The following is a 27,275-nucleotide window of genomic DNA, read 5'->3' as shown; positions in this document are numbered from 1 at the left end:
ACGGCTTAGACAAAGACCTCAACATACCATTGGACACCTTGTTTTAAAGGGAACCTCTATAGGTTAAATGATCCTGTCAATTATTTTACCTAGGTCCACCCCTAAAAAGAGAATAAAAGCAACACCCAAAAAGCCCTCAGTGCAGACGGTGAAGGACTCATAATGGTGGAGTTAATGCTGGCTTCAGCCTAACACTCTTGGGCAATTCAGGAAGAATGAGGATCAAGGAGAGCTGTTCACACACACCAGCCATCTGTCCGATTGGGGCAGATACCAGCTACTTGTCACGGTCGTATGATTTTTCAGTATGACTAGTGTGTTATGTTCCGTCCTAAACTCCGATTAAATGCAATATTCCCACCATATTGGTTTGCACTTGATCCTGATTATTTGAAAGACCAGAGATAAGTAAATCTCAACACCTTTCAATTCAGGTAAAATCGAGAGCCCTGAACACAACCCATCGCTCTCTGGCTGCACAACAAACACTGGCTGCTTAGCATTGTGACTACCAGGGAGGTGAAACTTCACCTGGGGAGCGTTAGGCCCAAAGATACATTGATGCTGTCATGACCAGAGTTTGTGCACGGCACTATGGTAATCCTTTGCAATACGCTAAAATGTAATTACATAAATAAAAAAAGTGAAGTGTAAATCAAATTTTCAATTGAGCTTTTGTTAAGTTTTATGTAAAACCCCAAATAAGGGCACAGATTTTAAATTCAACTTCACTAGAAACCATCTAGAGGTGCCTGCTTGAACTGCCCTCGAGCTGCTCAACAGAAGCAAGCCTCCTGGACTTCAAAATTAGGCAAGGACAGATGGAAGATATGTTTTCAGCACATACAAGTGCTGACATGCAGACTCCCCTGCTAAACTTCTACTTCACATCAGTAAATTCATTGTCGATATGAAAACACATCAGTGTTTCAACTGTGCATAAATGCTGTAACTGTCACACTCAGAAGACAGATACAAATGTACTCCTTCAGCACACAGCAAGTTAACTTCTTGTGTTAATTATGCATGCTGTCTACTTAGTTAAGTAGGCAAATGGATGCCTGAGCAGCAAATGGCATTTGCCATGCAGGCCTAATTATAATACATTAGGATACTACGTTGGAACATTATTTTGGAGCAGTTTTGCTCCACAGTTTTACTGAAGTCCATAATGATTAGTATTCTCGCTGTGCTAGGAGCACTGCAGTTGTATTTCTCATTGATGCGAAAAGTTTCTGAAAATATAAAGCAGTCACCAAATAATGAAGTTAGGGGAAATCGAACTGAAATGCACTTTTAGGCTGACAGAGGCAAACATGTAGATTTATCATAAGTCCACAATGATTAAATGGGCCCCAACATTACGCATTGCACGTATCCATTTCACAAGCTGAATTTTTTTTGATACAAGCTAAAATGTTCAAAATTACTGGTTTCAAAGAGGAAATGGCACACAATGCGATGGTGACAGAATAAAGCAGCATCTGCATATCCACTGGCATCACTTTCTGATCTGATTTTCAGGTTAGAGACATAAAAACTTAATCTGATATATCAAAAAATCTAAAATGTTACTACACATAGAGCTTAAATATTGTTAATGCTTCAAAAAATTCCCTCCAATTGTCCACTGTGATTTTCACCCATCCTTTTCTAACTCTTGAAGTCATGGTTTTTTAATGAGATGTGGTTCCCAAGGTGACAATCTCCTCAGTACATTCCCCAAATGGCCATTATTCTTGACCCTCGACTGTGATGGGTGCTTTGATTGGAATTTCTATCCCTTGAGTTTTGGTGGGCTGTCTGATTATAGAGAATATCACGGCCCAGAAATTCATCAGCGTCAATATTTGGGTGCGAGGGGGACAGAGGGTAAATACCCTGAGCCAGAATGGTGAGGCTCCACAGATATTGGGACTTGGACCTCATTGGAATAGAGCCAGTGCAGACTGGAGAGAAACAGTGGCAGCGGCCCCCAGGTAAGTGAGTCTGGGGGTCATTTTTGTCCTTGCCCAATATGGCGGGCAACCCACATCCAATCAACAGTGTGCGCCATTTTGTGGTCTTAAGTGTCCGTGTAGCATCTAAAAAACAAACGCTATGTGATGCCCACAAGTCCAATCCTGTTGTCGCCTGTGGTCCATGTCCATACCCTCCCAACAGGAGCCGGTGCACAGCCATTAGCAATAGAAAGGCTGACTGTCCCTTCCTTGACCCAGAACGCTGCAAATCAGTGCAGCCCCACTTCCAGGTAGCATAGGTGAGATCAAACCTCAGACGTCCCGGTCTGTATGGTGCAAAGACAGCGACTTTAGCCCTCAGCGAGTATTTGAACATTTTACAAAATCTTTTCTAGGAACCTGGTGTCCATGCAGGAGCAAGAGATGGGTTGTCTCTGCAGCCTGCCCGCTCCATTGACAGGCTGCAGAAACAACCTATCTCTTGCTGCTGCACTCTCTAGAGTTCAAAGCCATGCACAGCGGAAGACTTGGCTTTCTCTGTGATAACGTTCACCCATCACCGTCAAAGAGTTGGGACACACCGTCAATCCTTCATAAGATTGTGAACAGAGGTACCTCAGAATAGTTCAAACTGCTGTTGGTCAAATGATGTGTACCGTGTCTCTGTATATAATTTGGGTTCAGGCCTGTCAAATCAGGCATGAAGGTATCTCTTGAAATTATTGGAAGCTTCGTTTGTGACAGACTTCAAAAATCAGCAAAGCAGCCACATTTCATAGCCATAAGAGGATATCTCACTATGTAAGGTTATGAGGTTACCTAAAAACATGCACTGACAGTGATACTATCAGGGAACTCCACCAACTGAGGCTCTTCTACAGAGGATTTACGTAGTCCAATTCCTAGATGTAGACTGACTTTTAATTTTATATCCTTTCTTATCGCTGTTATGACTGTCAGCCTGTCTCACCAGTTCTATTCACCTTTGTTGCCTCAACTTTACGTGAACTTGATTACATTTGTCTGAGCAGATGGCACTCTGAAGTTGTATATCCTTGTATCTCCCATCAATGGGTACCAATACCTCATCACGTCAGCGTGATCTTATTCAGCCTGGCCCACAGCTATAATGTGTTCGGTAAACACCGCTTTGTCATCTTTAATATGTATGGTGTCGGCCTTGGCTCAGTGGGTAGCATTCTCTTCTCTGAGTCAGAAGGTTGTGGGTTCAAGTCCCACTCCAGAGACGTGAGCACGAAATCTAGGCTGACACTCCACTGCAGTACTGAGGGAGTGCTGCACTGTTAGAGGTGCCGTCTTTCCAATAAGACGTTAAACCGAGCCCCCATCTGTCCTCTCAGGCGGGTGTAAAAGATCCCGTGGCACTATTTTGAAGAAAAGCAGGACAGTTCTCCCCAGTGTCTTGGCCATTATTTATCCCTCAACCAACACCTAAAAACAGGCAATCTGTTCATTTATGTCACTGCTGTCTGTGGAACCTTGCTGTGCACAGATGAGCTGCCGCGTTTCCCTACATTACAACAATGACTACACTTCGAAAGCACTTCATTGACCCTGAAGCACTTTGGGACGTCTTGAAGTCGTGAGAGGCGCTATATAAATGCACATCCTCTCTTTCTGGTCTGGTGTAAAAACTCTGTCTGTAGCAAGATCTGATCTTTCGCAGTCGATGTTCCCAACAACAAACTAGTATTGGGATTAGGGAGAATGGGACATGGAAGAGGGTAAATTTTAAGAAAGATTTGAGCTTATGTCAGTTGGCTCTGTCATATTATAAATATGCATAGCAATAAAAATGAAAATTTCCTGATTTATAGAACCTTCCATTCCCGGATGTGTACTGAAACTTGAGCAGTCCAGAGTGCTAACTGTTCGCATTGTTTATCAGCATGAATTAACAATTAGTCAACTCCTTCAATGCCCAGGCCAGTGAAGGCACGACAGGCACTGCTGGAGAAGTTCGATGTTTGCATTCATTATTGCTTGCTCATTACTGCTGTGGTCAATCGTTTCTACTCTAAAAAGAACAAGGCTTCCCCTTGGTTGTCGCTAATTACATTCGTAGGATGCTTTTAAGCCTGCCTGGGCAGAAAAGCAATAAGAAGTCACTGCATTTTCCTCTTTAAGATAGTCAGAATAATACTTGACGAGGCAAAAAAAAAAAAAAATTGAGACACTAGACTGGGGATGAAATGATGGCCCAGAAATCGTGGCCTCCCCGGTCCGTACAGAGTTTCTACGGACCCGGCAAGGCATCGGAAAAGCCGGTTTTCGGCACGCAATGCGCATGCACTGAAACATGGCTTTTCTGATCTGTCAAGTTTCTGGCTTGACAGACCGCACGCATCACGAGGTAAGGGACATTCCCACGGCAGAGATCGGGCTATTTGCCCATCTCTTACCCTGCGAATGTCCTTAAAACTCTTACGCCTGGTAAAAGCAGGCGCATAGCCTACTTTTACCAGCGTAAGAGTTTAAAAACATATCAAAAACAAATTAAAATAAAATTAAAAAATACATATTTATGTTAAAAACTCTGCCCACTCAGGTAATTTTATTTTAAACCATAATTAAAACTTTTTTTTAAAATTCGGCAAATATTTTTTTTCAAAAACATTTCTATCAACTTTAATTTTTTTAATGTGTATTTATGTGAGGTGTTTTTTTAATGTTTTATGTAGTGTTTGGGGTGTTTATCATTCATAGTAAGAGGAGTTTCGGACTTACAAAACTCCTATTACTATGAATGAGAATATACTTTACCTGATTGGTTGCCCAGAGCCATGTGACTCCAGCTCTTGGCCTGCGCATGTCCCGACGTGCACGTGCTGCGACACGCACTCAGGAGAGGTCTCCGGACCGGGAACTCGCGTGGGCGCAGCAGCTTCAGGGAGGCGCGCTTCTTTTTTCTAGAATCCTGCCGAATGCCCGCGGGAAGGAGAAATCGGGATTTCTGGGCCCATATTTTAAAAATCTATCTAATCAGCATCATCGTCATGCAGATTGTTTTGTGACCTACTCTCATAAATTGAATAGCTTTCAGTTTTTACTCATGTGATGTTACACACAGTGGTCCTTATGAACTTGCTCATTTCTATTCAGCAGTGAAGGATGTATAAAATGTCTAAATTATTAATAATCAGAACTCATGTGTCCTCACATAAAGAGGTCAGGGAATGATTTGGAGGTTTAATTGCTTAGCATAAGTTGTCAAATTTCCCCGGTGTCCACACTAAGAAGTTTTGAAGCTTATTATCAGCCAAGTTCACGTACATGTCTTCATTCATTAATTTCGGCAATAAAGCTTGAATGAAGAATGCAATGGCAAGAGTTAGATATGAATTCACATTATTCTTACCACTGCATGTCTTTGGGAAAATAATTTCAATTGCCTCGTGTAGTCATTGTTTACATTTTTGTTTATCAGCATGTTCAGTTTTGATTATGTACCATCGCAGAGTCTGCAGCTTAGTTTACATTAGGCTGTTTGTTTAAAGAATCAAGAGCAAGGCTGAACAGAGAGTTTAAAAACTGCTCAGCAAGCTGTAAAATGAGGGACTGCAGCCTAGTGTCACAACTGGCTTATGAAGTATGAAAAGTTTTATGGTTTGAAAGGTCCCAACTCTCTACTTTATGGGCATTATTAAGGGACCAAAATGAGCGAATTACACTGCACAGTATTATTATTTGAACGTGTAAAGTGCCCATAACAAAATCCTGTGCCTGCTGTAGTGCTCAAAAGTTCAAAAGCTGGAAGATTACATTCAAGAAGGTCGAGATCTTCAACAGTCCATGAAGGGGGAACAAGGTATGTACAAATTTCCAAATGGTGTAAAAGCTGTCTGCTCATTAGCCCGAGAAAGTCTGAATACTTGGAAGGCCTTTAGCAGCAGTCAGAAAGATAAGTTATGTACTCTTATGTAAGTTAGCAGTGCAACCATAAATTAAAGTCTTCTAAAAGGTGGGATTTGAGGACAATATGTGATTATGATTGCCGAGCCTTTTCCACCCCGTGGCAGAAATTGCCCCGCGGGCAGCGAGGCTGGCGTGAGCGGATGAGAATGCCTGCTTTGCAAGTCGCGAAGCTGACTGACATCCGCTCGTGGGGAGGGACTTAAAGGGGAGGGCGCCAGCGCTCCGCGCCACCACCTTAAGTGGTTTGCCGACTCTCGGGTCGGCTGCACTGCCGGCTTGCTTGCATGGTCCGGGCCGCCATTGTGCAGCGCGGCACTCTGTTTTGGGTGTTGATCTGCATCCCCGGTCCCATGTTGCCCTGGCGGCCTAGTGGAGGCCATCAAAGGCCTTGCAGAGTGTGCAGCGGCCCTCCCCTTTAAGCGAAGGTGAGGGGCGTTGAAGCGAGGCAGCGCTACATGGATAGTATTGTGTTCCTAACACAGATGAGGCTGCACACAGCGAGGTTAAAGTAACAGTGACCTCAGTCTTTAATAAGACACTCCAGAGTGAGGAACAGGCCTTAGGGGCCGACTTATATACATAGACTTCAGGGGATGAGCTCCCTGGTGGCGGAACATGGGAGTGCATTCTTTACAGATACACAACATCACTCCCCCCGCCCCCCCCAAGTCAAAGTGAAAACTATTTACAAGTTGAGGTGGTTGGGAGCCTTCCTTTTCCTGGTGAACCGCCTCGGTACAAATGTCTATTCTGGTGTGTTGGCTGTGCCCTCGCTGGGCTGGCGTAGTGTTGGCCCTGAAGGGCTGCCGGGTGAGCCTGGCCTTGCTGGGTTGTTGGGCATGATGGGATCAATTTCCTGGTCCGGGGTGGTGTCGTTGATCCTTTGGGTGTGTGCTGTGGGCTCGAAAAAGGTGGTGTCTGCTGTGGGTTGTTCAGGGCAGTCTGTGAACCGTAGCCTCGTTTGGTCCAGGTGCTTTCTGAAAAATTGTCCATTGTCTAGTTTGACTACAAACACCCTATTCCCTTCTTTAGCTATCACCGTGCCCGCGATCCACTTGGGACCATGTCCATAGTTTAGCACATACACAGGGTCATTCAGATCAATTTCCCGTGACATAGTGGCGCGACCATCGTTTACATTTTGTTGCTGCTGCCTGCTCTCTACCTGATCATGCAGGTTGGGGTGAACCAGCGAGAGTCTGGTTTTATGTGTCCTTTTCATGAGTAGCTCAGCCGGGGGCACCCCTGTGAGCGAGTGGGGTCTCGTGCGGTAGCTGAGCAGTACTCGGGACAGGCGGGTATGGAGTGAGCCTTCTGTGACTCGTTTAAGGCCCTGTTTGATTGTTTGTACTGCCCGCTCTGCCTGCCCATTGGAAGCTGGTTTAAACGGGGTCGAGGTGACATGCTTGATCCCATTGCGGGTCATGAATTCTTTAAATTCGGCACTGGAGAAACATGGCCCGTTGTCACTGACCAGTATTGTCAGGCAGGCCGTGGGTGGCAAACATGGCCCTTAGGCTTTCAATGGTGGCGGTGGCGGTGCTTCCCGACATTATTTCACATTCAATCCATTTTGAAAAAGCATCAACCAACACCAGGAACATTTTATCGAGAAACTGGCCCGCATAGTCGACATGGATCCTCGACCATAGTCTGGAGGGCCAGGACCACAAACTTAATGGTGCCTCTCTGGGCGCGTTGCTCAACATTGCCGTACATAGGACTCTAAGTCAGAGTCGATACCGGGCCACCACATGTGGGATCTGGCTATCGCTTTCATCACTACTATACCCGGGTGTGTGCTGTGGAGGTCCGAGATGAACGTCTCCCTGCCCTTTTTTGGTAGCACTACGCGGTTACCCCACAACAGGCAGTCTGCCTGAGTGGACAGCTCGTCCTTTCTCCGCTGGTACGGCTTGATTGGCTCTTGCATTTCAACGGGGATGCTGGCCCAGCTCCCATGCAGTACACAGTTTTTTACTAGGGACAGCAGAGGATCCTGGCTGGTTCAAGTCCTAATCTGGCGGGCCGTGACAGGTGATTTATCATTTTCAAACACTTCCATGACCATCAACAAGTCTGCGGGCTGCGCCACCATCAACAAGTTTGCAGGCTGCGCCATTTCCACCCCCGTGGTGGGCGATGGTAGCCGTCAGAGCATCTGCACAGTTCTTGGTGCTTGGCCTGTGGCGGATGGTATAGTTATACGCTGATAGCGCGAGTGCCCACCTTTGTATGCAGGCTGAGGCATGAGTATTTATCCCCTTGTTTTCAGCGAACAGGGATGTGAGGGGCTTGTGATCGGTTTCCAGCTCAAATTTGAGGCCAAACAGGTACTGATGCATTTTCTTTACCGTGAACACACACGCTAATGCCTCTTTCTGAATCATGCTTTTGGACCTCTCGGCCTTAGACAAGCTGCTGGAAGCATAGGCGACAGGTTGCAACCTCCCTGCGTCAGCTTGTTGTAATACACACCCGACTCCGTACGACGACGCGTCACATGCTAGCACAAGTCTTTTACACGGGTTATACAATACAAGCAGCTTGTTGGAGCATAAAATGTTTCTGGCTTTCTCAAAAGCAATTACTTGTTTTTTTCCCCATACCCAGTTCTCACCTTTGCGTAATAACACATGTAGGGGCTCTAAAAGGGTGCTTAACCCCGGTAGGAAGTTACCAAAGTAGTTGAGGAGTCCCAGGAATGACCGCAGCTCCGCGACATTCTGTGGCCTGGGCGCGTTCCTGATAGCCTCTGTCTTGGCGTCTGTGGGCCGAATGCCTTTCTCCCCAAAAACTCCACTTCTGTTGCCATGAAGACGCATTTCGATCTTTTCAGCCGCAGCCCTACGCGATCCAGTCGCTGGAGGACCTCCTCCAGGTTTTGTAGTTGCTCGAGGGTGTCCCGACCCGTGACCAATATGTCATCCTGAAAGATCACCGTGTGTGGTACCGACTCGAGTAGGCTCTCCATGTTTCTCTGGAAGATCGCTGCAGCTGACTGAATTCCAAACGGGCATCTGTTGTAGATGAACAGTCCCTTGTGCGTGAATGCAGGTGAGGCCCTTCGAAGACTCCTCCAGCTCCTGTGTCGTGTAGGCCAAAGTCAGGTCGAGCTTGGTGAATGTCTTGCCTCCTGTCAGCGTCGCAAACAGGTCGTCTGCCTTAGGTAGCGGGTATTGGTCCTGTAGCGAGAAACAATTAATAGTTACTTTATAATCGCCGCAAATCCTGACCGTGCCATCACTTTTGAGTACTGGAAGAGTCGGGCTGGCCCACTCGCTGAATTCCACTGGGGAGATGATGACCTCGCATTGCAGCTCGTCCAGCTCAATTTCCACTCTCTCCCTCATCATGTGAGGTACCACTCGCACGTTGTGGTGAATGGGTCGTGCCTCTGGGACCAAGTGGATCCGCACCTTCGCCCTGGAAAAGTTTCCAATGCCTGGCTCAAAAAGGGAAGGAAATTTGTTGAGAACCTGGGTACATGAGGCCTCATCGACATGTCACAGTGCTCGGATGTCATCCCAGTTCCAGTGGATTTTGCCCAGCCAGCTCCTTCCAAGCAGTGTGGGGCCATCGCCCGGGACAATCCAGTGTGGCAGTTCATGCACCGTGCCCTCGTAGGTGACCTTGACTATGGCGCTGCCCAGGACAGTGATGAGCTCTTTGGTGTACATTCTCAGTTTCGTGTGGATGGAGCTCAGGGCTAGTCTGAATGCCTTGTTGCACCACATTCTCTCAAACATCTTTTTACTCATGATGGATTGGCTAGCACCAGTGTCCAGTTCCATGGCTACGGGTAAGCCATTCAATTTTACGTTTAGCGTTATAGGTGGACATTTCGTCAAAAATGTGTGCACCCCGTGTACTTCAGCATCTGCCTCCTCTCTCTGAGGCTTGAACTTGCTTTGATCCATTTGGTCCTGATCTTTTCTCTTGATCAGAAGGTCGTGAGTTCAAATCCTAACTCAAGGAATGTGAGTTTACACCTAATATATATTGTCACCTTTGTATGGCAAGTGCAGGAGGCACCATTATTTACAGCGGACATCAAACTAAGCATCCATTTTCGGTCTTGGTCAATGGCAAAAAGAATTCTATAGCACTGATTACACAGGATTAGAGGCTAAACCTAGTGATGTGATTGAGAGCTATCGAAAATGAGCTGCCTGGTTCCCTGTTTCCTCTTGAATCTTGATACAAATGAGCAGTGTAATCTAATTGTGCTACCAAAGGTGGAAATGTTAATGATGGATCTGATTATACACCAGTCTGTCACTCAGTATCTATCTATTATGCAGGTATGCACTTTCTGTCGACTTTCCCATTATACATTCCTATGTCCATATTTACGATGGAAACAGCTTATGTAAAATTTGTCAGGCTGCAATTGAACCCTCCTTCCCCACTGGCCCAGTGAAGCTTCTGTAGCAACACCACTGGCATGAGGGGTAATTACAGTGTGACAAGTTTACATAGGGAGTTTACATTATAAGTGTAGGCATACGAATTCATACTAGAAAAATAAAAATAATGGCACAATGTATGACTTTAAAATGGGGCTAATTATATCTGTTCATCCCAGTCCAACCATCTCTCACCCTCTAACCCTGCTTCACGTAAATACTACACAAGGGAGAAACTCAGGAGCGCCCCATTTGGCTAATTTACTTATCCCGGCCACCTCGCCTTTAAGAATCACCCAGCCTCCCGATGGATGCCTCCTGCAGCTGCCGGTGTTTTTGTCCGGCAACGCTGCAGGGGGCGGAACGCAAGTTCGGATCCAGGGTGCTGCCAGGACGCTGCGCACGGTGATGATGTCACGATTTCCAGGCAAGAAGATCGGGGCGCAATGCTGTGCCACCGCCGCAAAACTCCCGCCAAATATGATGGGAGTCGAAGATTTCGCTGCGCCCGGTTGCAACCCGGTTAGCGCCCCCCAGAGATGATAACGGGAGGTGGTAAAGAGGCCAATTTTCTCAGTTCACTTGTTTTTGACTGCCCACCTACTATACCATAGGTTCACTGTTCTCTCTAATTTTTTTTGGTATGCGGTCCTTCAAATTTTCACACATGCACGGTTTCCTCCATATAAAAGCCAGTGAGCAGCCTGTGCGATAGAATCCGTTTCTCCCCCGCAACGGTAAAAATTGAATATAAAACCTCAGAACTGCATTACAGCCTGCAAAAAGAGCTGGGCAGGAAAGGATACATTACAGCCAAACCATCAGACATCAGGAGGAACAATGATACAGGATATATGTCATCGACCTAAATCACTAGACAATGGCAGCAGAAGAGAGAGATCCACACCTTCAATGGTTTTCTGTCGACCGCGAGGGTCTATGGAGCGTCCTCCTCCATTTTGGATGGCACCAAAAGTTCGTCACCATCCTCCGCCTGCTCCACGATGACATACAGATTGTGATCCTTACCAACGGATCCATCACAGACCCAATCCACGTCCGGACCGGGGTCAAACAGGGCTGTGCCATCACCCCAGCACTCCTCTCAATCTTCCTCGCTGCCATGCTCCACCTCACAGTCAACAAGCTCCCCGCTGGAGTGGAACTAAACTACAGAACCAGTGGGAAGCTGTTCAACCTTCGCCATCTCCAGGCCAGGTCCAAGAGAACCCCAACCTCTGTCGTCAAGCTGCAGTACGCGGACAACGCCTGCGTCTGCGCACATACAGAGGCTGAACTCCAAGTCATAGTCAACGTATTTACTGAGGCGTACGAAAGCATGGGCCTTACACTAAACATGCGTAAGACAAAGGTCCTCCACCAGCCTGTCCTCGCTGCTCAGCACTGTCCACCAGTCATCAAGAACCACGCCATGGCCCTGGACAACGTGGACGATTTCCCATACCTTGGGAGCCTCTTATCAACAAGAGCAGACGTTGAAGACGAGATTCAACACCGCCTCCAGTGCACTAGTGCAGCCTTCGGCCACCTGAGGAAAAGAGTGACTGAAGACTAGACCCTCAAATCTGCCACCAAGCTCATGGTCTACAGGATTGTAGTAATACCCACCAGGGCCTTGGTGAGGCCTCGTCTGGAATATTGTGTTCAGTTTTGGTCTCCTAATCTGAGGCAGGATGTTCTTGCTATTGAGGAAGTGCAGCCAAGGTTCACCAGACTGATTCCCGGGATGGCTGGACTGACATATGAGGAGAGACTGGATCGACTGGACCTTTATTCACTGGAGTTTAGAAGGATGAGAGGGGATCTCATAGAAACATAGAAACTTCTGACGGGACTGGACAGGTTAGTTGCAGGAAGAATGTTCCCGATGTTTGGGAAGTCCAGAACCAGCTGACTCAGTCTAAGGATAAGAGTTAGGATCACTCAGAGAGTTGTTAACCTGTGGAATTCCCTACCGCAGAGAGTTGTTGATGCCAGTTCATTGGATATATTCAAGAGGGAGTTAGATGTGGCCAATGTGGCCATTACGGCTAAAGGGATCAAGGGGTATGGAGAGAAAGCAGGAAAGGGGTACTGAGGTGAATGATCAGCCATGATCTTATTGAATGGTGGTGCAGGTTCGAAGGGCCGAATGGCCTACTCCTGCACCTATTTTCTATGTTTCTAAGTTTCTATGTTTCCTTGATGCCGAGCGACTGCCCACGATGATGGGTTTTCTGTCTGGACCAGGGAGAGGAATCCACACATACAATGGCTTCAAAAGAGAGACATTCACACCTTCAATGGTTTTCTGTCTGAAAAGATAGAAAGACATTCATACCTTCATTGGTTTTCTGTCTCGCCACTCCTTTTATGGCCCCGACCTGCCGCTGATAGTTTCTCGCAGGTCGGGGCCTCCACGCTGCTCCCTGGGCCGCACGCCGCTCCTTGAAAACAATGTGAACGGCGGCCCTGAGCAGCGTGGAGGCCCCAACCTGCGAGAAACCATCAGCTGCAGGTTGGGGCCATAAAAAGGGTGACTTGCGGCCCAGGAGCAACGTGGAGACGTACCACTACAAGGTACAGCGTGAGCTGGTGCAGGAGGGCAACGGCAACAAAGAGTGACGTCGGCAAGGTCCAGGTTGGTGATTGGAGCATGGGCAGATGCAGCAGGAGCGGTGAGAGACTGTGGAGGGATGTGATCGGGGCCCAGGGGAGGCGTAAGTTCGGGGCCAGTGGCCCAGGGGCAGCACGGGCCAGCCCACACTGCGATATGTGTGCGCACTTGGTCTGTGCAGCCGAGCAGGTCTCCAGTTGCCTTGGTTAATCCTTGCCACTGGACCAAGACCTAGCTCTGTCAAGCCCGTGTGGTGGCTGATGTGCAACGGCCACCACACGTTAAAAAAATCCATGCACAGGCATCTTCTAACCATGAAGATGTAGTTCGGGTTCTTCATTTGAAACACCGGTGAACTCATTCTTTTTTTTGGCGTGGAAGCAAGTCATCCTCGTTTCGAGGGACGGCCTATGCTGCTCGGGTTTTCTGTCTGAAAAGATGCAGGGACATTCGCACATTCCTCAACCATCGAAGGCTTTGCATTGTGTTGCACTGCAGGAGAGCTGATTTCACAGGAGGGAACAGGAAATCTTTTTCAAGATCACAACTTGGTTTTTGGAATAAAGAAGACCCATTTTCGAAGTACAGGAACGGTATCAAAACATCAAGAGAAGCCAGCTAATCTTTGGGATGCAAGCTGCAACTAAGGAAACGGATCTACCATCAACCCAGCCGAGGGTGATTGTATGTTTTGTTCCAGCCAAGTCATAGAAGGGTTTTGTGTTTGGGTCTGGGTAACTTTATGTGTAACAGTCAAGTTGCCAACGAGTTTAACTGTGTCAAGTGATGCCAATACAAATGACCTTTCGTAGGGGTTTGTATTGTGGGTTTGTTAGTCCAGCACAGATTGTAGTGATTTATACTGGCGAGGTGGTTGCGTGTACGTTCAGTAAAATGTACGAATCTTGGTTGAGCCAAAATCTTGTGCCATGTGTAATTTTATTCTTATAAAACCTGACGTCAAGAACTGTGTAACGGGGGACTAGGCATTTAGTAACCCTTACACGCGTGATCTTCAGCTTAGTGGGAACATTGCACAGGAGTTCAAGTAGTAAAATATTAAAATCATATAGCACAATACAGATATCATATACAGATGCAAAACCATCTTAACATATTGGTGGTTTTGAGCTACAGTGTGAAACTGAAAATCACATTCCAATCAGGAAAGTTCTCTGACCACAAAATTGAACTCTAAATGACCTTTGGCCGTGTTCACTTGTTGCATTTAGACTTTGTGCCCTTAAAGAGGATAAAGTCTAAACGCTAGATTAAACACAGTTTCGCCTGAGCAGCATAGCAATATATTGTGCATTGCATGGTCTAATGTTTCTGCCATTATAAAACAGAAGCATCATCCAACTTATCATGAATAACACAATCGCAGATCTACTAGTGGAGAGAGAGAGAGCTTTTAAATAGTGAGTGCACAGGAGTAATTCTAATGCTGCAATTTCAGGGTTTATGGCCCCAAGTTTCCACACGCGGCAAAAAAGGCGCACCTCAGAGCTGGGCGCCTGTTTTTCGCGCCGAAAAAAAAGTGCGGTATTCTCGAGCTCCTTGGAGCTCGATGTCTGCTTGGCGTGGCGCACAGGGGGCGGAGCTTACCACTCGCGCCGATTTTGTAAGTAGGAGGGGGCGGGTACAATTGAAATGAGGCTTCTTGGTGCCAGCAACCCTGCGCGTGCGCGTTGGAGCATTCGCGCGCGCACAGTCTGAAGTAAACATTGGCACTCGGCCATTTTTAAAAGTACTGCAGAAAAAGTGAAGATTTGTTTCTTGGACCCCTGCAAAGGCTTGTATTTTAATTTTCTTGATATTTCTGTGTGTGAGGGAGTGCTTTTAGCAGCACTGCTGAATAAATCACCTGCTGAAATCAGTGAGTTCAGCTTTTCACTGCTAAACTTGCAGAACCGGTGCCTGCAAATTAAGGACTGTATGTTTGGAGAAATAAAAGTGCCAATTCAACTTTGCAATGGATCAACTTCCACCAAGAACGAAGAATTTCTTGCATGAGGAAGCAAACCATTGCATAATATGTGGTGCACCCATTCTGCAAATTTAAATATAAAGATGTTGATGTGGCTGCCTCTCCCTGACCAAATGGCCTCAGTCAGTCCCCCTCACAGCTCGAAGGCTGCTGCTGTTCTTTCTTCGGCTCCCGACCAGCCACTGACGCTGCTGCAATCCCATGGCCGAATGGCCTCACGTCCGTCCGGGTGCTGCATCTTAGCGGGGAATGAAGGCCTGCCTCAAGCACCGCAGCTCCGCTCGAAGGCTGCTTGCTGCCTGCCGCTGCCGTCGAGACACTGATGCCACACCCCTACCTCAAGCACTGTAGCTCAGCTCGAAGGCTGCTTGCTGCCTGCCGCTGCTGTCGAGACACTGACGCCACACCGCTGTCTGAAAGGCCTGCCTGAAGCACTTTCACACAGGTAGGAACATGGTTTATTTAATCTTTTCTTTGCTTATAAATTTTTATTCAGGTTGGATTTATTTGTATAATATTTGTATAAGTATAACTAAGGATTGATTGTAGAATTTAATGACTTCCCTTCCCTCCCCCTCCCCCCCCCCCAACCTCGTTCCCTACGCCTAATTTGTAACCTGCGCCTGATTTTTTTAAAGTGTAGACAAGGTTTTTTCAAGCGTACAAAAATCTTCACTTACTCCATTCTAAGTTAGTTTGGAGTATGTTTTCACTGTGGAAACTTTGAAATCAGGCGTCAGTGGCTGGACACGCCCCCTCTTGAAAAAAAAAAATCAGTTCCAAAGTGAAACTGTTCTACCTGACTAGAACTGCAGAAAACTAAATGTGGAGAATTCCGATTTCGAAGATATTCCGTTCTACACCAGTTGCTCCTAAAAATCAGGAGCAAATCATGTGGAAACTTGGGGCCAAGATGTCAGCTATGACATTTTCTGAAACTCTTCAATGAAATTAGTGCCGGATATCCATCATTCTCTAAATAATTGCCTCGACATGTGTTTCAACAGCAGTTCGTGATGTTCAGTGATATTCAGGAAGTCTTTTTGAAATGGTGATAATTACAACATATTGTTGACTTGGTGCAAAGCAGCATTTGGCGTGTTCAGTTGTGCAGTTTATGTTAATGTGCTTTCCACATCAGCATACTGTTCCGACTCTCAGAACTCCTGTCAACCTTTCCCTATGAATTTCTACAGAGACAACACAACAAAGATTTTGTGCAGTGTGGTTGATAGCATATTAAAACTCAAGAGTACCAGCAGCTGCAACCTTGTTACTCGGGAGGATAGGTTTTTTTTTCCAGATGACTCATGCTTGTTTAAATATTTCCACGGCAGGAAGATGCATCTGTTTTAAAACTAAAGGCGGCATGACTTACAGATATATACACAAGGGATACATTTCTACAAATTAAAAAAGGGTTATCTTTACTGCAAACAATTAATCTTTAGACTAATAACACCAACAACATTCTGAACAGTGATAGCTCAACAGATTTATACAGTGGGTATCTCTGCAATACAAACCAGGGCACGTTGGTGCAATGGTTATGTTACTGGGCTAATAATTCAGACAACGTGAGATCAAATCCCACCACAGCAGTTTGAGAATTTGCATTTTTTTTTAATCTAGAAATAAAAAGTTTGAGAATTTGAATTTAGTTTTGTAAAATACCTAGAAATAAAAAGTTGCTACCAAAGTGAAGCGGTCAGATTGTCAAAAAAAACCAACTGGTTTGGAAATGTCCTTTAGAGAAGTCCTTACCTGGTGTGGTCGACATGTGACTCCAATCCCATCGGAAGTGGCCGAGTTGGTTGTACCAAGAAGGTCAACCACACCATCTCAGGCCAACTAGGGATCAGCAATAAATAAATGCCAGCCACACCAGCGATTCCCACATCCCAGAATGATTAAAAACAATGTGACTGACGTTGCTGACCTGAGGGAGTAGAGCCTGCTACAGTTGACCTCAGCATCCCTAAGCTATCAAGAATAAAAATAGCCAGGATTCTTGCTCCTGATCGCTATCTAGTGAATCTTGCTGGGTGAGGATGTGTGCAGATTGAGTGGTGACAGGATCAGGCTCTGTACCCACCGTCGCCTTCCCATTAGTGTCAAAGACTCACATTAAAAGTAGCTGTTTGGGTAATATACCGGAAATGCCTGTGGAAATGTACCTACAGCATTGGTCAAAGCCTATGGGAAAGAAGGGGACGGATGAAAATTGGACAGAAAAAAAAGAGTGATTGGGTTTGACATTATGGCCTGGAGTTTCCACTAGTTTTTGCGGGTTTTAACAGCACAATTCTCCTACAATTAGCCAAACCAGCGCGAAGGATCAAGAAATTTCAAGCGTAAATTACGTTCAGCACAAATCGAATTTCTGTGACCGTTTACACTGGTTTAAAAAAGATTGCATTAGAAACTGGCCACGCCCCTGATCGAGTTAATCACCATGGCGAGTTCCTGCTAATTGTGCCCATTTGCGGGCCTTCAAGGAGGCTCGTAAAATTATACTGCTTTTGTTTTTTTTAGGCGCAAGGACACTAATGGGCACCTTTTAAAAGTTTTAAATATTAACAAATATTTCATTTACTAAGAAACTGATTACTGTACACCAATGAAACCAGTAAATGGTTCTGTATAGATTTTTAAAGTCATTTCCAGTTATTTAAATTCCGGTTACTCAGAGGTGGAGGACTGGACACCTTGATTAAAAATGCTTATTTTTTGTGATAAAGCCATTTTCAGCTGTAATAATAAACCAGCACCAGGTTACCACTCTTAAATATATCAAGGTATATTTTTTAATGCAAAAAAAATTACTTTCTGAGATGCTGCTCGATTGTGCTGGTTCAGGGAAGATTTTATGTTCAATATGCAAATGAGTTTGAGCAGGAACTTGTGCAAGAACTTAATTCAGAAAACTAGCACAATTTTGAGCGCAATTTGCGCCTGATTGCCGATTATGCCCAAAACGGAAACTCTAGCCCTATATATTGATTGGATTAAACCGCTGCTCACAGTGTTAGGCCTCCTTTTTCTGAATATTTTCGGATACATTTAGATACTTATCAAGGTGAGGGATGTTACTGGCATGGAATCAAACAGATTCAACCACAGTCTCTTCCCTCTCCCACAGGAATGCATTCTGTCCCCACCCTTCAAACAGCACTCCCTCATGCACCAATACATTATCAATGCCCACAAAATACATGTTAACAATGTCTGAGTGAGATTATTATGGTACTGAATTATGGATAACTGTACTATGGTCTAGAGAACGGCAAGTTATCACATTACAGATGGCAGAAAGAGGCTTTCATCCCATCAACCTGACTGGATTTCAATTCAAGTGTGAGAGGAGAGCTAACTCCAAGACACACCCGATCCCCCAACTCCTGCAGTCACCTCTTACCTTTACGTTGGCCTCCAAGTAGTTGTACAGCACATTGACCGAGATGGTGAGGTCCCCGGTGTTGAACGGGTAAGAACGGTTCCAACCCTGAGGCCCAAACTTGCGTCTCTCCGCCACAACTGCATGAAAGTAGCAAAGAGCAAAGAGAATGCTCTTGAATTCATTCTCACGAGCACACATCTCCAATGTGTCCTGGGGATAAAGAACAGAAATGCATTTCACAGGACATGCATTACTCCCAAATAATCCCATTTCTCTATTGAGTTTTTTGACTGCACACAGCAACTCAGTGGAGTCTGCTTTAAGGAATAGGAAACTATAATTTTGTGCAGTCAAGTCCAATTATTTCGCTCCCCGGAAGGATACAAATCCTGTTGTATATACATTTTCCAAACACCTTTACAGCAGTCATGTTATGCTGAGATCTAGGATTGAATGATTTCATTTTTTATTTGCCTGAGCCAGTTACAGGTAACAGGATTCCACCGAATTCAAGGCATCACCTCTGGTACGGAGTACAGAAAATAATTCGGCCTATCAAGCCACTTCTTTCACAGACCATGTCTAGCGCACTTATTTAATCTTTGAAGAAAACTTCTGTAAAATATTTCTCTGATTCCTACAGGAAAGCAAAACTGCAGAGCATCCATCTATTCAAACATCCCCAGGATTTAAAGTTGCTATTCACCAATAAAATTTAGTTGATTCCAGCATTATAGTGTAGCAACTTCCTGTCTGACTAAATGGTTGCAATCGTTAAAAAGCTCAAATCTAATTTTTTCACTCTCTGCAATTTATTTTAATTACAATCGCATTACCTTCTTCCTGGTGCAGGCATGTGTTCATTGGAGGGAAAAAAAAATCAGATCATCAAATGAGACATGATTCAAATGAAAAGACTGCGGGCCCACTATGCAACAATATGCATCTAGCAGCTCTCAGCAAAAGAAACAAATTGAGATTTGTAGCAGCTCCCCTCACCCAAAAAACAAGGCCAAAGCAATGGTAGTTTGAACTTCCACAGTGGCTGTGCTGAATGCACTTCCCAGTGTGCTAATGAGTTAAACAGACCAGAAACATGTCACGTTCAATCCCCAGTCTGCCCTGAGTTAGCATCAGGGCCATCGACCCTCTCGGCTATGAGAGTAAAACCCCGCGAGGGTTTCCTTCCTGCTCAGAATCCAGTGGCCTGCGATGATAAATGTGCAAGTGTGCATGGGATCAGGCTTGGCTCTGATGACCTCGAAGGTCAGATACGTTGCCAGAACCCAATGCTGAGGTTCACACATGAAGAACAGGACATATAGACAGGATATTGGAGGGTAAAAAGCTGCTGGGAAACCCTAAACCAGTATGAGTTAATACCTTTATGAGAGTAAAGGAGAAAATTGGAAAACTCAGAAGGGAAAAAAAGGAAAATGGAGGTTTTGTCCTCCAATGTTGTGTCTGAGCAGTCCCTTGGTCTTCAAAGCTGGGAGAGCCATCATTGTTGGTTAGGGTGCCCGATACTGTGCAATTTATAATGGGAATTACTTAATGGCAATAAAGCAACACAAGTCATGAAATAGTGGCAAATGATAAGATTCTCATAACTGCAAAACTTGTATGACCAAACTTGCTCAATTATTGATACACTGGAGTGTGTTCACACCAACTCAGTATCCTGACACTGGAGAGTGTTCACATTGGATCAGTATCCTGACACTGGAGAGTGTTCACACTGGATCAGTATCCTGACACACTGGAGTGCTAACATAATCGGATGTGTTCTTTGAAGCATGCTTTCGAGAGACCGCACAGTTTTGTGATTTTTGGGGGATAGAGAACATAAAATAGATTGAATAAAATTGAGCAGCACAGAGCAAAAGTGTTATTAAAATCTCAAATTAAGCTGAAAAGTTTCAGTTTTATGGCTCGGGGAAACAAGCATTGACAGTATGTAAACCAGCACGTACCTGATTGAAGTTATCCAGGGACTTGTGCAAATTGGCATGCATTCCAGTGGGTGGTTCGTTGGTGATCTTGATGGAGTTCTCCAAGATACCTTGAGGGATGATGTGGCCGTCGGGCGAGGGGGCTGGCTCTGCGCTAATGAAGACGCGGAAATTCTCATGGCTGCCCTCGCTGTGCTGCTCCATTTTCTTCTCCAGATTACTGAGCCACTTCTCCACCAGATGGATATTCTGAAGAGGACAATGTTGAGTCAACGGATGACAATTTAAAGCTAATATTTACACTGCCTCTAGCAGCTGATGAAAGTAAGGCAGCTCCGCTGATGCTAGTTCAGGTCTCCATGGTGTTGTGTAACAGGTATTGTTTACACTTGGCTCATTCAGACACCGGTGAAAAGACCTGATTACAACCCGCCACGCTGTAGTGATATTTGACTACTCACTGAAGCAATGCAGATACATGGCAGTACAAGGAGGTTGTAATTAAGAACAGGCAGTTTGAGTTCTATTTTGTTGAACATTTCTTATTTTTTTCCCATGTTTTTCACCCTTTTCCTCCTCCCACTGCTCCTGCTGGTCTCCAAGCAACTTTGGCCATCCCCAGATGCCCGGCTTGTGTTGATCAATAGTTGTTAAGACTGGATACATTTTCAACATCTGATTTTCGACCACGTACCCAGAACTGCCAAGACTTAGCAAACTCCCTGGGTGAGGTTTTCAGTCACAGGCCATTTAACTGAGACTTTGCCTTGTGAGAAAAACACAAAGCGATTTCAAAGCAACAATCAGCATCCATCACACATGCTGCAGGGGATGGCCAAGTTTCAGGAATACATTCTGCTCTCTAACCCAGTTTCCCCTCTCTTTCTATTCTTTTTCTCTCTTTGCAGACTAGCTGACCATTGGATCGGAGAGTATTTTACTTGCTCGAGAGCCAGAGAAAGCAAGAGAAGGCTATTGGCAGGGCTTCCACGGCGATAGTGTAGTAACCCCTTGCCCAATCCCATAAAATTCTATAGCCACAGGGGAATTGCAGGGAATTACTGGCTCAGTAAATTACACATAGGGGACTGTGGAAGCGAGGGTGGGGGCGGGGGCAGGAGGTCACAATCTCATGAATAGTCTCTCATCTAAAATGGGAGTATCAGTTAGCCTGCACATATCCTTGGTGTCCCCACTGCTTTCCAGAGCCACACACTTTTTCCAGACAGCTACTTCTCGCACATGACATGTGCACCCATTGGCCCCATCCTTAGATCTGCTGTTGCAAATTGAAAGTCTCTGTTTCCCTCCTTCTCTTCCCCCACCTCTCCCTCCCCACTCACCTTGTCCTCCTTCCCAGAGGAGACAAAGAAGTCCATTCACCCTTTTACAAAACCAGTCACTTGTCTTGGGTAGGGTACTCTAATAAGTAAGCCCCGATACTCATCAGTGCTTGTATCAGAACTGGGATCTCGGCCCTGTGATATGGCCATACCTGGTGACAACTGTGGTAATGTCTTGGGTCATGCAGAGGACATCAAAGAAGTCCTTAAGGAAGTCTCTCAGAGACGGTTCCTGCCTGACGCTTTAATTCTTTTCTGACATGAACAATGCTGGTATCAGTGTCAGGCGATAGGCCTTGTCTGGTTAGCGTTTGGGGTCGAGACCACCTGTATAATATCTGTTCCAGCACTGTGCTGACGACGTCAAAGATAGAAACATAGAAACATAGAAAATAGGTGCAGGAGTAGGTCATTCGGCCCTTCGAGTCTGCACTGCCATTTAATGAGTTCATGGCTGAACATGCAACTTCAGTACCCCATTCCTGCTTTCTTGCCATACCCCTTGACCCCCCTAGTAGGAAAGGACTACATCTAACTCCTTTTTGAATATATTTAGTGAATTGGCCTCAACAACTTTCTGTGGTAGAGAATTCCACAGGTTCACCACTCTCTGGGTGAAGAAGTTTCTCTTCATCTCGGTCCTAAATAGCTTACCCCTTATCCTTAGACTGTGACCCCTGGTTCTGGACTTCCCCAACATTGGGAACATTCTTCCTGCATCTAACCTGTCTAAACACATCAGAATTTTAAACGTTTCTATGAGATCCCCTCTCATTCTTCTGAACTCCAGTGAATACAAGCCCAGTTGATCCAGTCTTTCTTGATATGTCAGTCCCGCCATCCCGGGAATCAGTCTGGTGAACCTTCGCTGCACTCCCTCAATAGCAAGAATGTCCTTCCTCAAGTTAGGAGACCAAAACTGTACACAATACTCCAGGTGTGGCCTCACCAAGGCCCTGTATAACTGTAGCAACACCTTCCTGCCCCGGTACTCAAATCCCCTCGCTATGAAGGCCAACATGCCATTTGCTTTCTTAACTGCCTGCTCTACCTGCATGCCAACCTTCAATGACTGATGTACCATGACACCCAGGTCTCGTTGCACCTCCCCTTTTCCTAATCTGTCACCATTCAGATAATAGTCTGTCTCTCTGGAGACAGATGCTAGAGATTGCACCAACAGGAAGTCAGCAGAAATCGAGTTACTGATCTGGACTTGCTGACCACTCAGCTCAGAAGGATACAAGCCAAGGTCTACTAGTCATCCACAGGTTGAGCACCTTGTGAATAATGGTGGAGGAGACTGTGTATGTGCAGAGACTTCTGAAGCCTTCGCTCTAGCTGTATGAACTGATATGCAACAGGGGCCAACTATCTTGAGATAAGTGGGAGACTACTTATTTGCTGAATAGGACACCAAAATAAATTGAACTTCAAACTTCTTGTCTTCCAATAAATCAGCTGGTAGTTGTATTTTGCCCTAAGGGTAAGTTTGGAGCAGGCTACACAGTCCCAATGTCATGTGACATTGAAGATAAGTACCAAAAGAGTCAGTTACTGGGAAGGATCAGAGCAGGTGACCTACATTTTAAATTCAGCAGCAAGCATTGGCCGGCAGCTCTAGTATGGACCAAATGGGTCAATCTAATTGATGTAAACCCCAGCAGACTGAAACTCAAGGAACTCACCATTTCAGTAAAAAAAAAGAATGATGCATGAGGCTGTGGTCTGGAAAGTAAACGAGAAAACTCAGAATGTTTGCTCAATGGTCCCTGCAATGGTCGATAAGGATTGGGAGCAGCTTTCTAAAAAATATTGATACAAAATCCAATAAATTGCTCAATTAAACTTTTTCTGAAAAGACAACAGAGCTGACAATAAAGAAAAACCAAGAGTGTGACCAGAATGAAGCAATGGGCCGTAAATTGCAGAAAACTGGCTTTTGCGAGGCCTGGCCGGGTCCATGCGCACTTCGTACATACCCGGCCAGGCCAGAATTATCAGCCCATTAAAAAAATACATTTTTGTCCAAATAATTTAATTCAATTTCAATGAATTTTAAATATGTGAGGTGTTTTTTTTAATTTATTGTGCTGTGTTCTGTGTTTTGGAGCGTATTCTCATTGATAGTAATGGGAGCTCAGACAGACGGACCTCACCATTATTATCAATGAGAGTGCTCCAGGTTCATTTTGGTCCAGGCCCACAGGCCCTCAGGTTGCACTTACGTTCTTGGGATGTGTGGGCCCATATGCTGGACTGTGATTGGAGGCTTCGGAGCCTCCACTCACTTTCGTAAAAAACATTTCAGTTGGAGGCTCCCGCCTGCAGGAAGCTTCTGACCACAATTTCTGGGCCAATATTTGCAGAAGAGTGGGGGAAGGTCACCTGACCACATAGGTCAAGATTTTTTTTTCGGGACAGTGTCCCAAGTAATTTTCCCAATTCAATAACTGCAAAATATGCTCATTTGTCGTCGAAGTTTAAACAGAATTAAGAAAAATAAAGCAAATAGAACAACCTAGCCATGTAAGCAAAGTCAAACATGGATTATATTGTGGTATCTTCAAATATTTTCTGTTTTAAAAATTGTTATGCCTGCTAACGGTCATTCCCAAAACTCATCATTCTGTTTGGCCCCGGGTTAAATTTCTGTCTTCATACGCTGTCCATCACCTTCAGAATATAATGCTCTTCCTGTGCTGACCTCAGCCCCTCTGCTGCTGAAACCCTCATCCATACCGTTGATTACTCCATGCTCTCCTGGATAACTTCCCATCCATCACCCTCCATAACCTTCCTCTCCCTCACCGAGCCAAGACAGGGTTCTCCTTGTCCTCACCTTTCACCCCACCAGCCTCCACATTCGACGGATCATCTTCCGCCATTTCCGCCACCTCCAGCATGATCCCACCACCACTCACATCTTTCCCTCCCCTCCCCTCTCAGCATTCTGAAGGGACCACTCCCTCCGCGACACCCTGGTCCATTCTGCAGTCACTCCCAGCACTCCCTCCCCCTTCCCACGGCACCATTTTGTGCAATGCAGGAGATGCGCAACACCTGCCCTTTTACCTCCTCCCTTCCCACTATCCAGGGCCCCAAATATTCCTTCCATGTGAAACAGCGATTTACTTGTACATCTTTCAATTTAGTATACTGTATTCGCTGCTCACAATGTGGTGGTCTCTACATTGGGGAGACCAAGCGTAGATTGGGTGAGCACTTTGTGGCGCACCTCCGTTCGGTCTGCAAGTGTGACTCTGAGTTTCCGGTCGCCTGTCACTTTAATTCTCCACTCCACTCTCACTCTGACCTCTCTGTCTTTGGTCTCCTACTCTGCTCCAACAAAGCTCAAGGAACAGCACCTCATCTTTCATTGGGCTCAACATTGAGTTCAAAAATTTCAGACGTAACCGCTGCCAATCTTTGGCTCCCTTTCCCCCTCCCTCTGCGCCCCCCCCCCCCAACCCCCGGAGCCTGTTTCTTCTTTTTTTTCTCCTCATCACTAATGGCAGATGGTCATAATCCCACCATTCACACCCTATCTTAACTAATGTTTTTCTAACTCCTGGCATTAGCATTTGAATTTGGGCCATCATCCCTTTTGTCTCTCTAATCTCTCCTGTCTTCCAACCGATCACAGACCTTCCCTTTTGTTCTTTCTTCCACTCCCCCTTTCAGTGCTTGTTAAGAATCTGTTCTTTTAGAACATTCACCAGTTCTGACAAAGAGTCATCAACCCGAAAGGTTAACTCTGCTTCCTCTCCACAGATGCTGTCTGACCTGCTGAGATTGCCAGCATTTTCTGTTTTTATTCTATATTCCAGCATCCGCAGTATTTTGCTTTTGTACTCCATAAACATTAGCTCATCTGAAACTCTACCGCCATATCCTATCCCGTATCAACTCCCGCTTACCCATCTACCACGGTCCTCACTGATTTACATTGACTCCCAGTCACCCAATGGCTCAAAATTCAGTCTAAATTCAAGATCTCACATCTCCCTAACTCTGTGACCACCACCTGAATTCACCGATGCTCCTTTTATGCAGTCCCTTCTTCACTCCACCACTGACGACTCTGCCTTTAGTTACTTAGGTCCCACACTCTGAATGTCAGTCCTTAAACCCATCCATCTCTATATCTCCCTCTCCTCCTTCAAGGCCCTCCGTAACAAATGACATCTTTGATCAAGATTTTGATCGCCACCCCCTCCTTGTTTGGCTCAGCGGCCATTTTTTCTGATGTACCTCGGAAGTGCCTTGAGACAATATACAGTAGACATCTCAAATCGCTGGAGAAATACCACCAACGCTGTCTCCGCAAGATCCTGCAAATCCCCATGGAGGATATGTAATGTATGTACATAAGGTCTGCCCACCACCAGGGGGCACTACGGCCGGAGGTCCTAGGGTCATAGGTACACTCGTGCTGAGCCTGGTATATAACCTGAACTTCACCTTTGTATCTTCACTTCTGGAAGTCATTAAAGACTGACCAGGTTACACCTAGTCACTGGCTCACAGTATAGAGTTCATTGTATCATTTCATACACCACAACTGGCGACGAGGAAAATACGAATCCACGCAAAAGTATGGCGAGCACAGCAAGATCGAGTACTGTCGGAATTCTTGAGAGATTCAATGAGGGTGAGGATTGGGGAGATTTCATGGACCAGTACTTCATGGCAAACGACCTAAACAAAGACAAGGATGCAGAGAAGCGCAGGGCAGTTCTTCTCACCATCTGTGGCCCCATGATTTATGCACTCATCAAGAATCTGCTCTCACCCACTCTTCCTACAGAAAAGGATTACAAAGAACTGTGTGCTCGAGTTCCTTAAACCCACAGAAGGAATCCTCATATCCAGATATCGCTTCCATACGCACGTTTGTCCAGAAGGCCAGGATGTAGTGCCATTTGTTGATGACCTGAGACCTCTTGCAGGACTTTGAAAATTTGGGCCTGTGTTGGAAGACACGCTGTGAGACTTTTTCGTGATCGGGTTCAACCATGAGGTGATTTAAGTAAGCTGCTGGCTTACCTCAGCAAGGTCATCACCATCGCCCAGGCTTACATGTCCACGCAGAAAAGCACAAAGCAGATATCGCGACAAAACAGTAACTCCACGGCAAGTACTGTGCACAAAATTGTATCGACGGTTGGCAGAGCTGTACATGGCATTGCCTACTCGACTGCATATGCAAGAACGGGAGCCACTCAAAGCCCGCCATTGGGCGCAAATCCGAGCTCAACGTGTTGGCGTTGCGGGGACAATCACCGACCCCATCAGTGCCGCTTCAGGCAGTATGTATGCAGAGGGTGTGCAAAGACGAGGCATCTTCAGCGGACATGTACGCAGCAGATCAAGCGAGCTGCGACACACCATGTGGATGATGATCAATTCAGCGTGGATCTGGCGATGTAGCCCGAGACATTTGAGAGCTCCGAGCAGGAAGTGTATAGTGTACGTGTGTCCCTAACAAAGAGCCAACTGATAATGATGGAGGTAAAATTAAACAGCGTGCCGGTATCCATAGAATTAGACACGGGTGCGAGTCAATCGATAATGAGCCAGAGGACTTTTGAAAAGCTGTGGGAGACCAAGGCAGAGAGACCCAAGCTGAGTCCGATAAATGCAAAGTTGCGTACCAACACCAAA

At 45.7% G+C, this 27,275-nt stretch overlaps 1 protein-coding gene across 2 annotated transcripts in view; it reads right to left on the bottom strand.

Annotated features, from left to right (window-relative positions):
- LOC139226653 (dynein axonemal heavy chain 9-like) overlaps positions 1–27,275 on the bottom strand; it is a 285,314-nt gene that overhangs the window by 61,071 nt on the left and 196,968 nt on the right. For both annotated transcript variants that reach the window (XM_070857558.1, XM_070857559.1), the window contains exons 16-17: positions 20,287–20,514; positions 18,332–18,523 (exon numbers count right to left, since the gene is read on the bottom strand). In XM_070857558.1, the coding sequence (XP_070713659.1) occupies positions 18,332–18,523; positions 20,287–20,514 (420 nt within the window). The remainder of the gene's footprint in view (positions 1–18,331; positions 18,524–20,286; positions 20,515–27,275) is intronic.

Source organism: Pristiophorus japonicus, chromosome 16 (genome assembly GCF_044704955.1).
Source record: "Pristiophorus japonicus isolate sPriJap1 chromosome 16, sPriJap1.hap1, whole genome shotgun sequence".
Lineage (NCBI taxonomy): Eukaryota > Metazoa > Chordata > Chondrichthyes > Pristiophoridae > Pristiophorus > Pristiophorus japonicus.
Note: the sequence above shows the minus strand (reverse complement) of the source record. Positions and strands in the feature narration are given on the sequence as shown.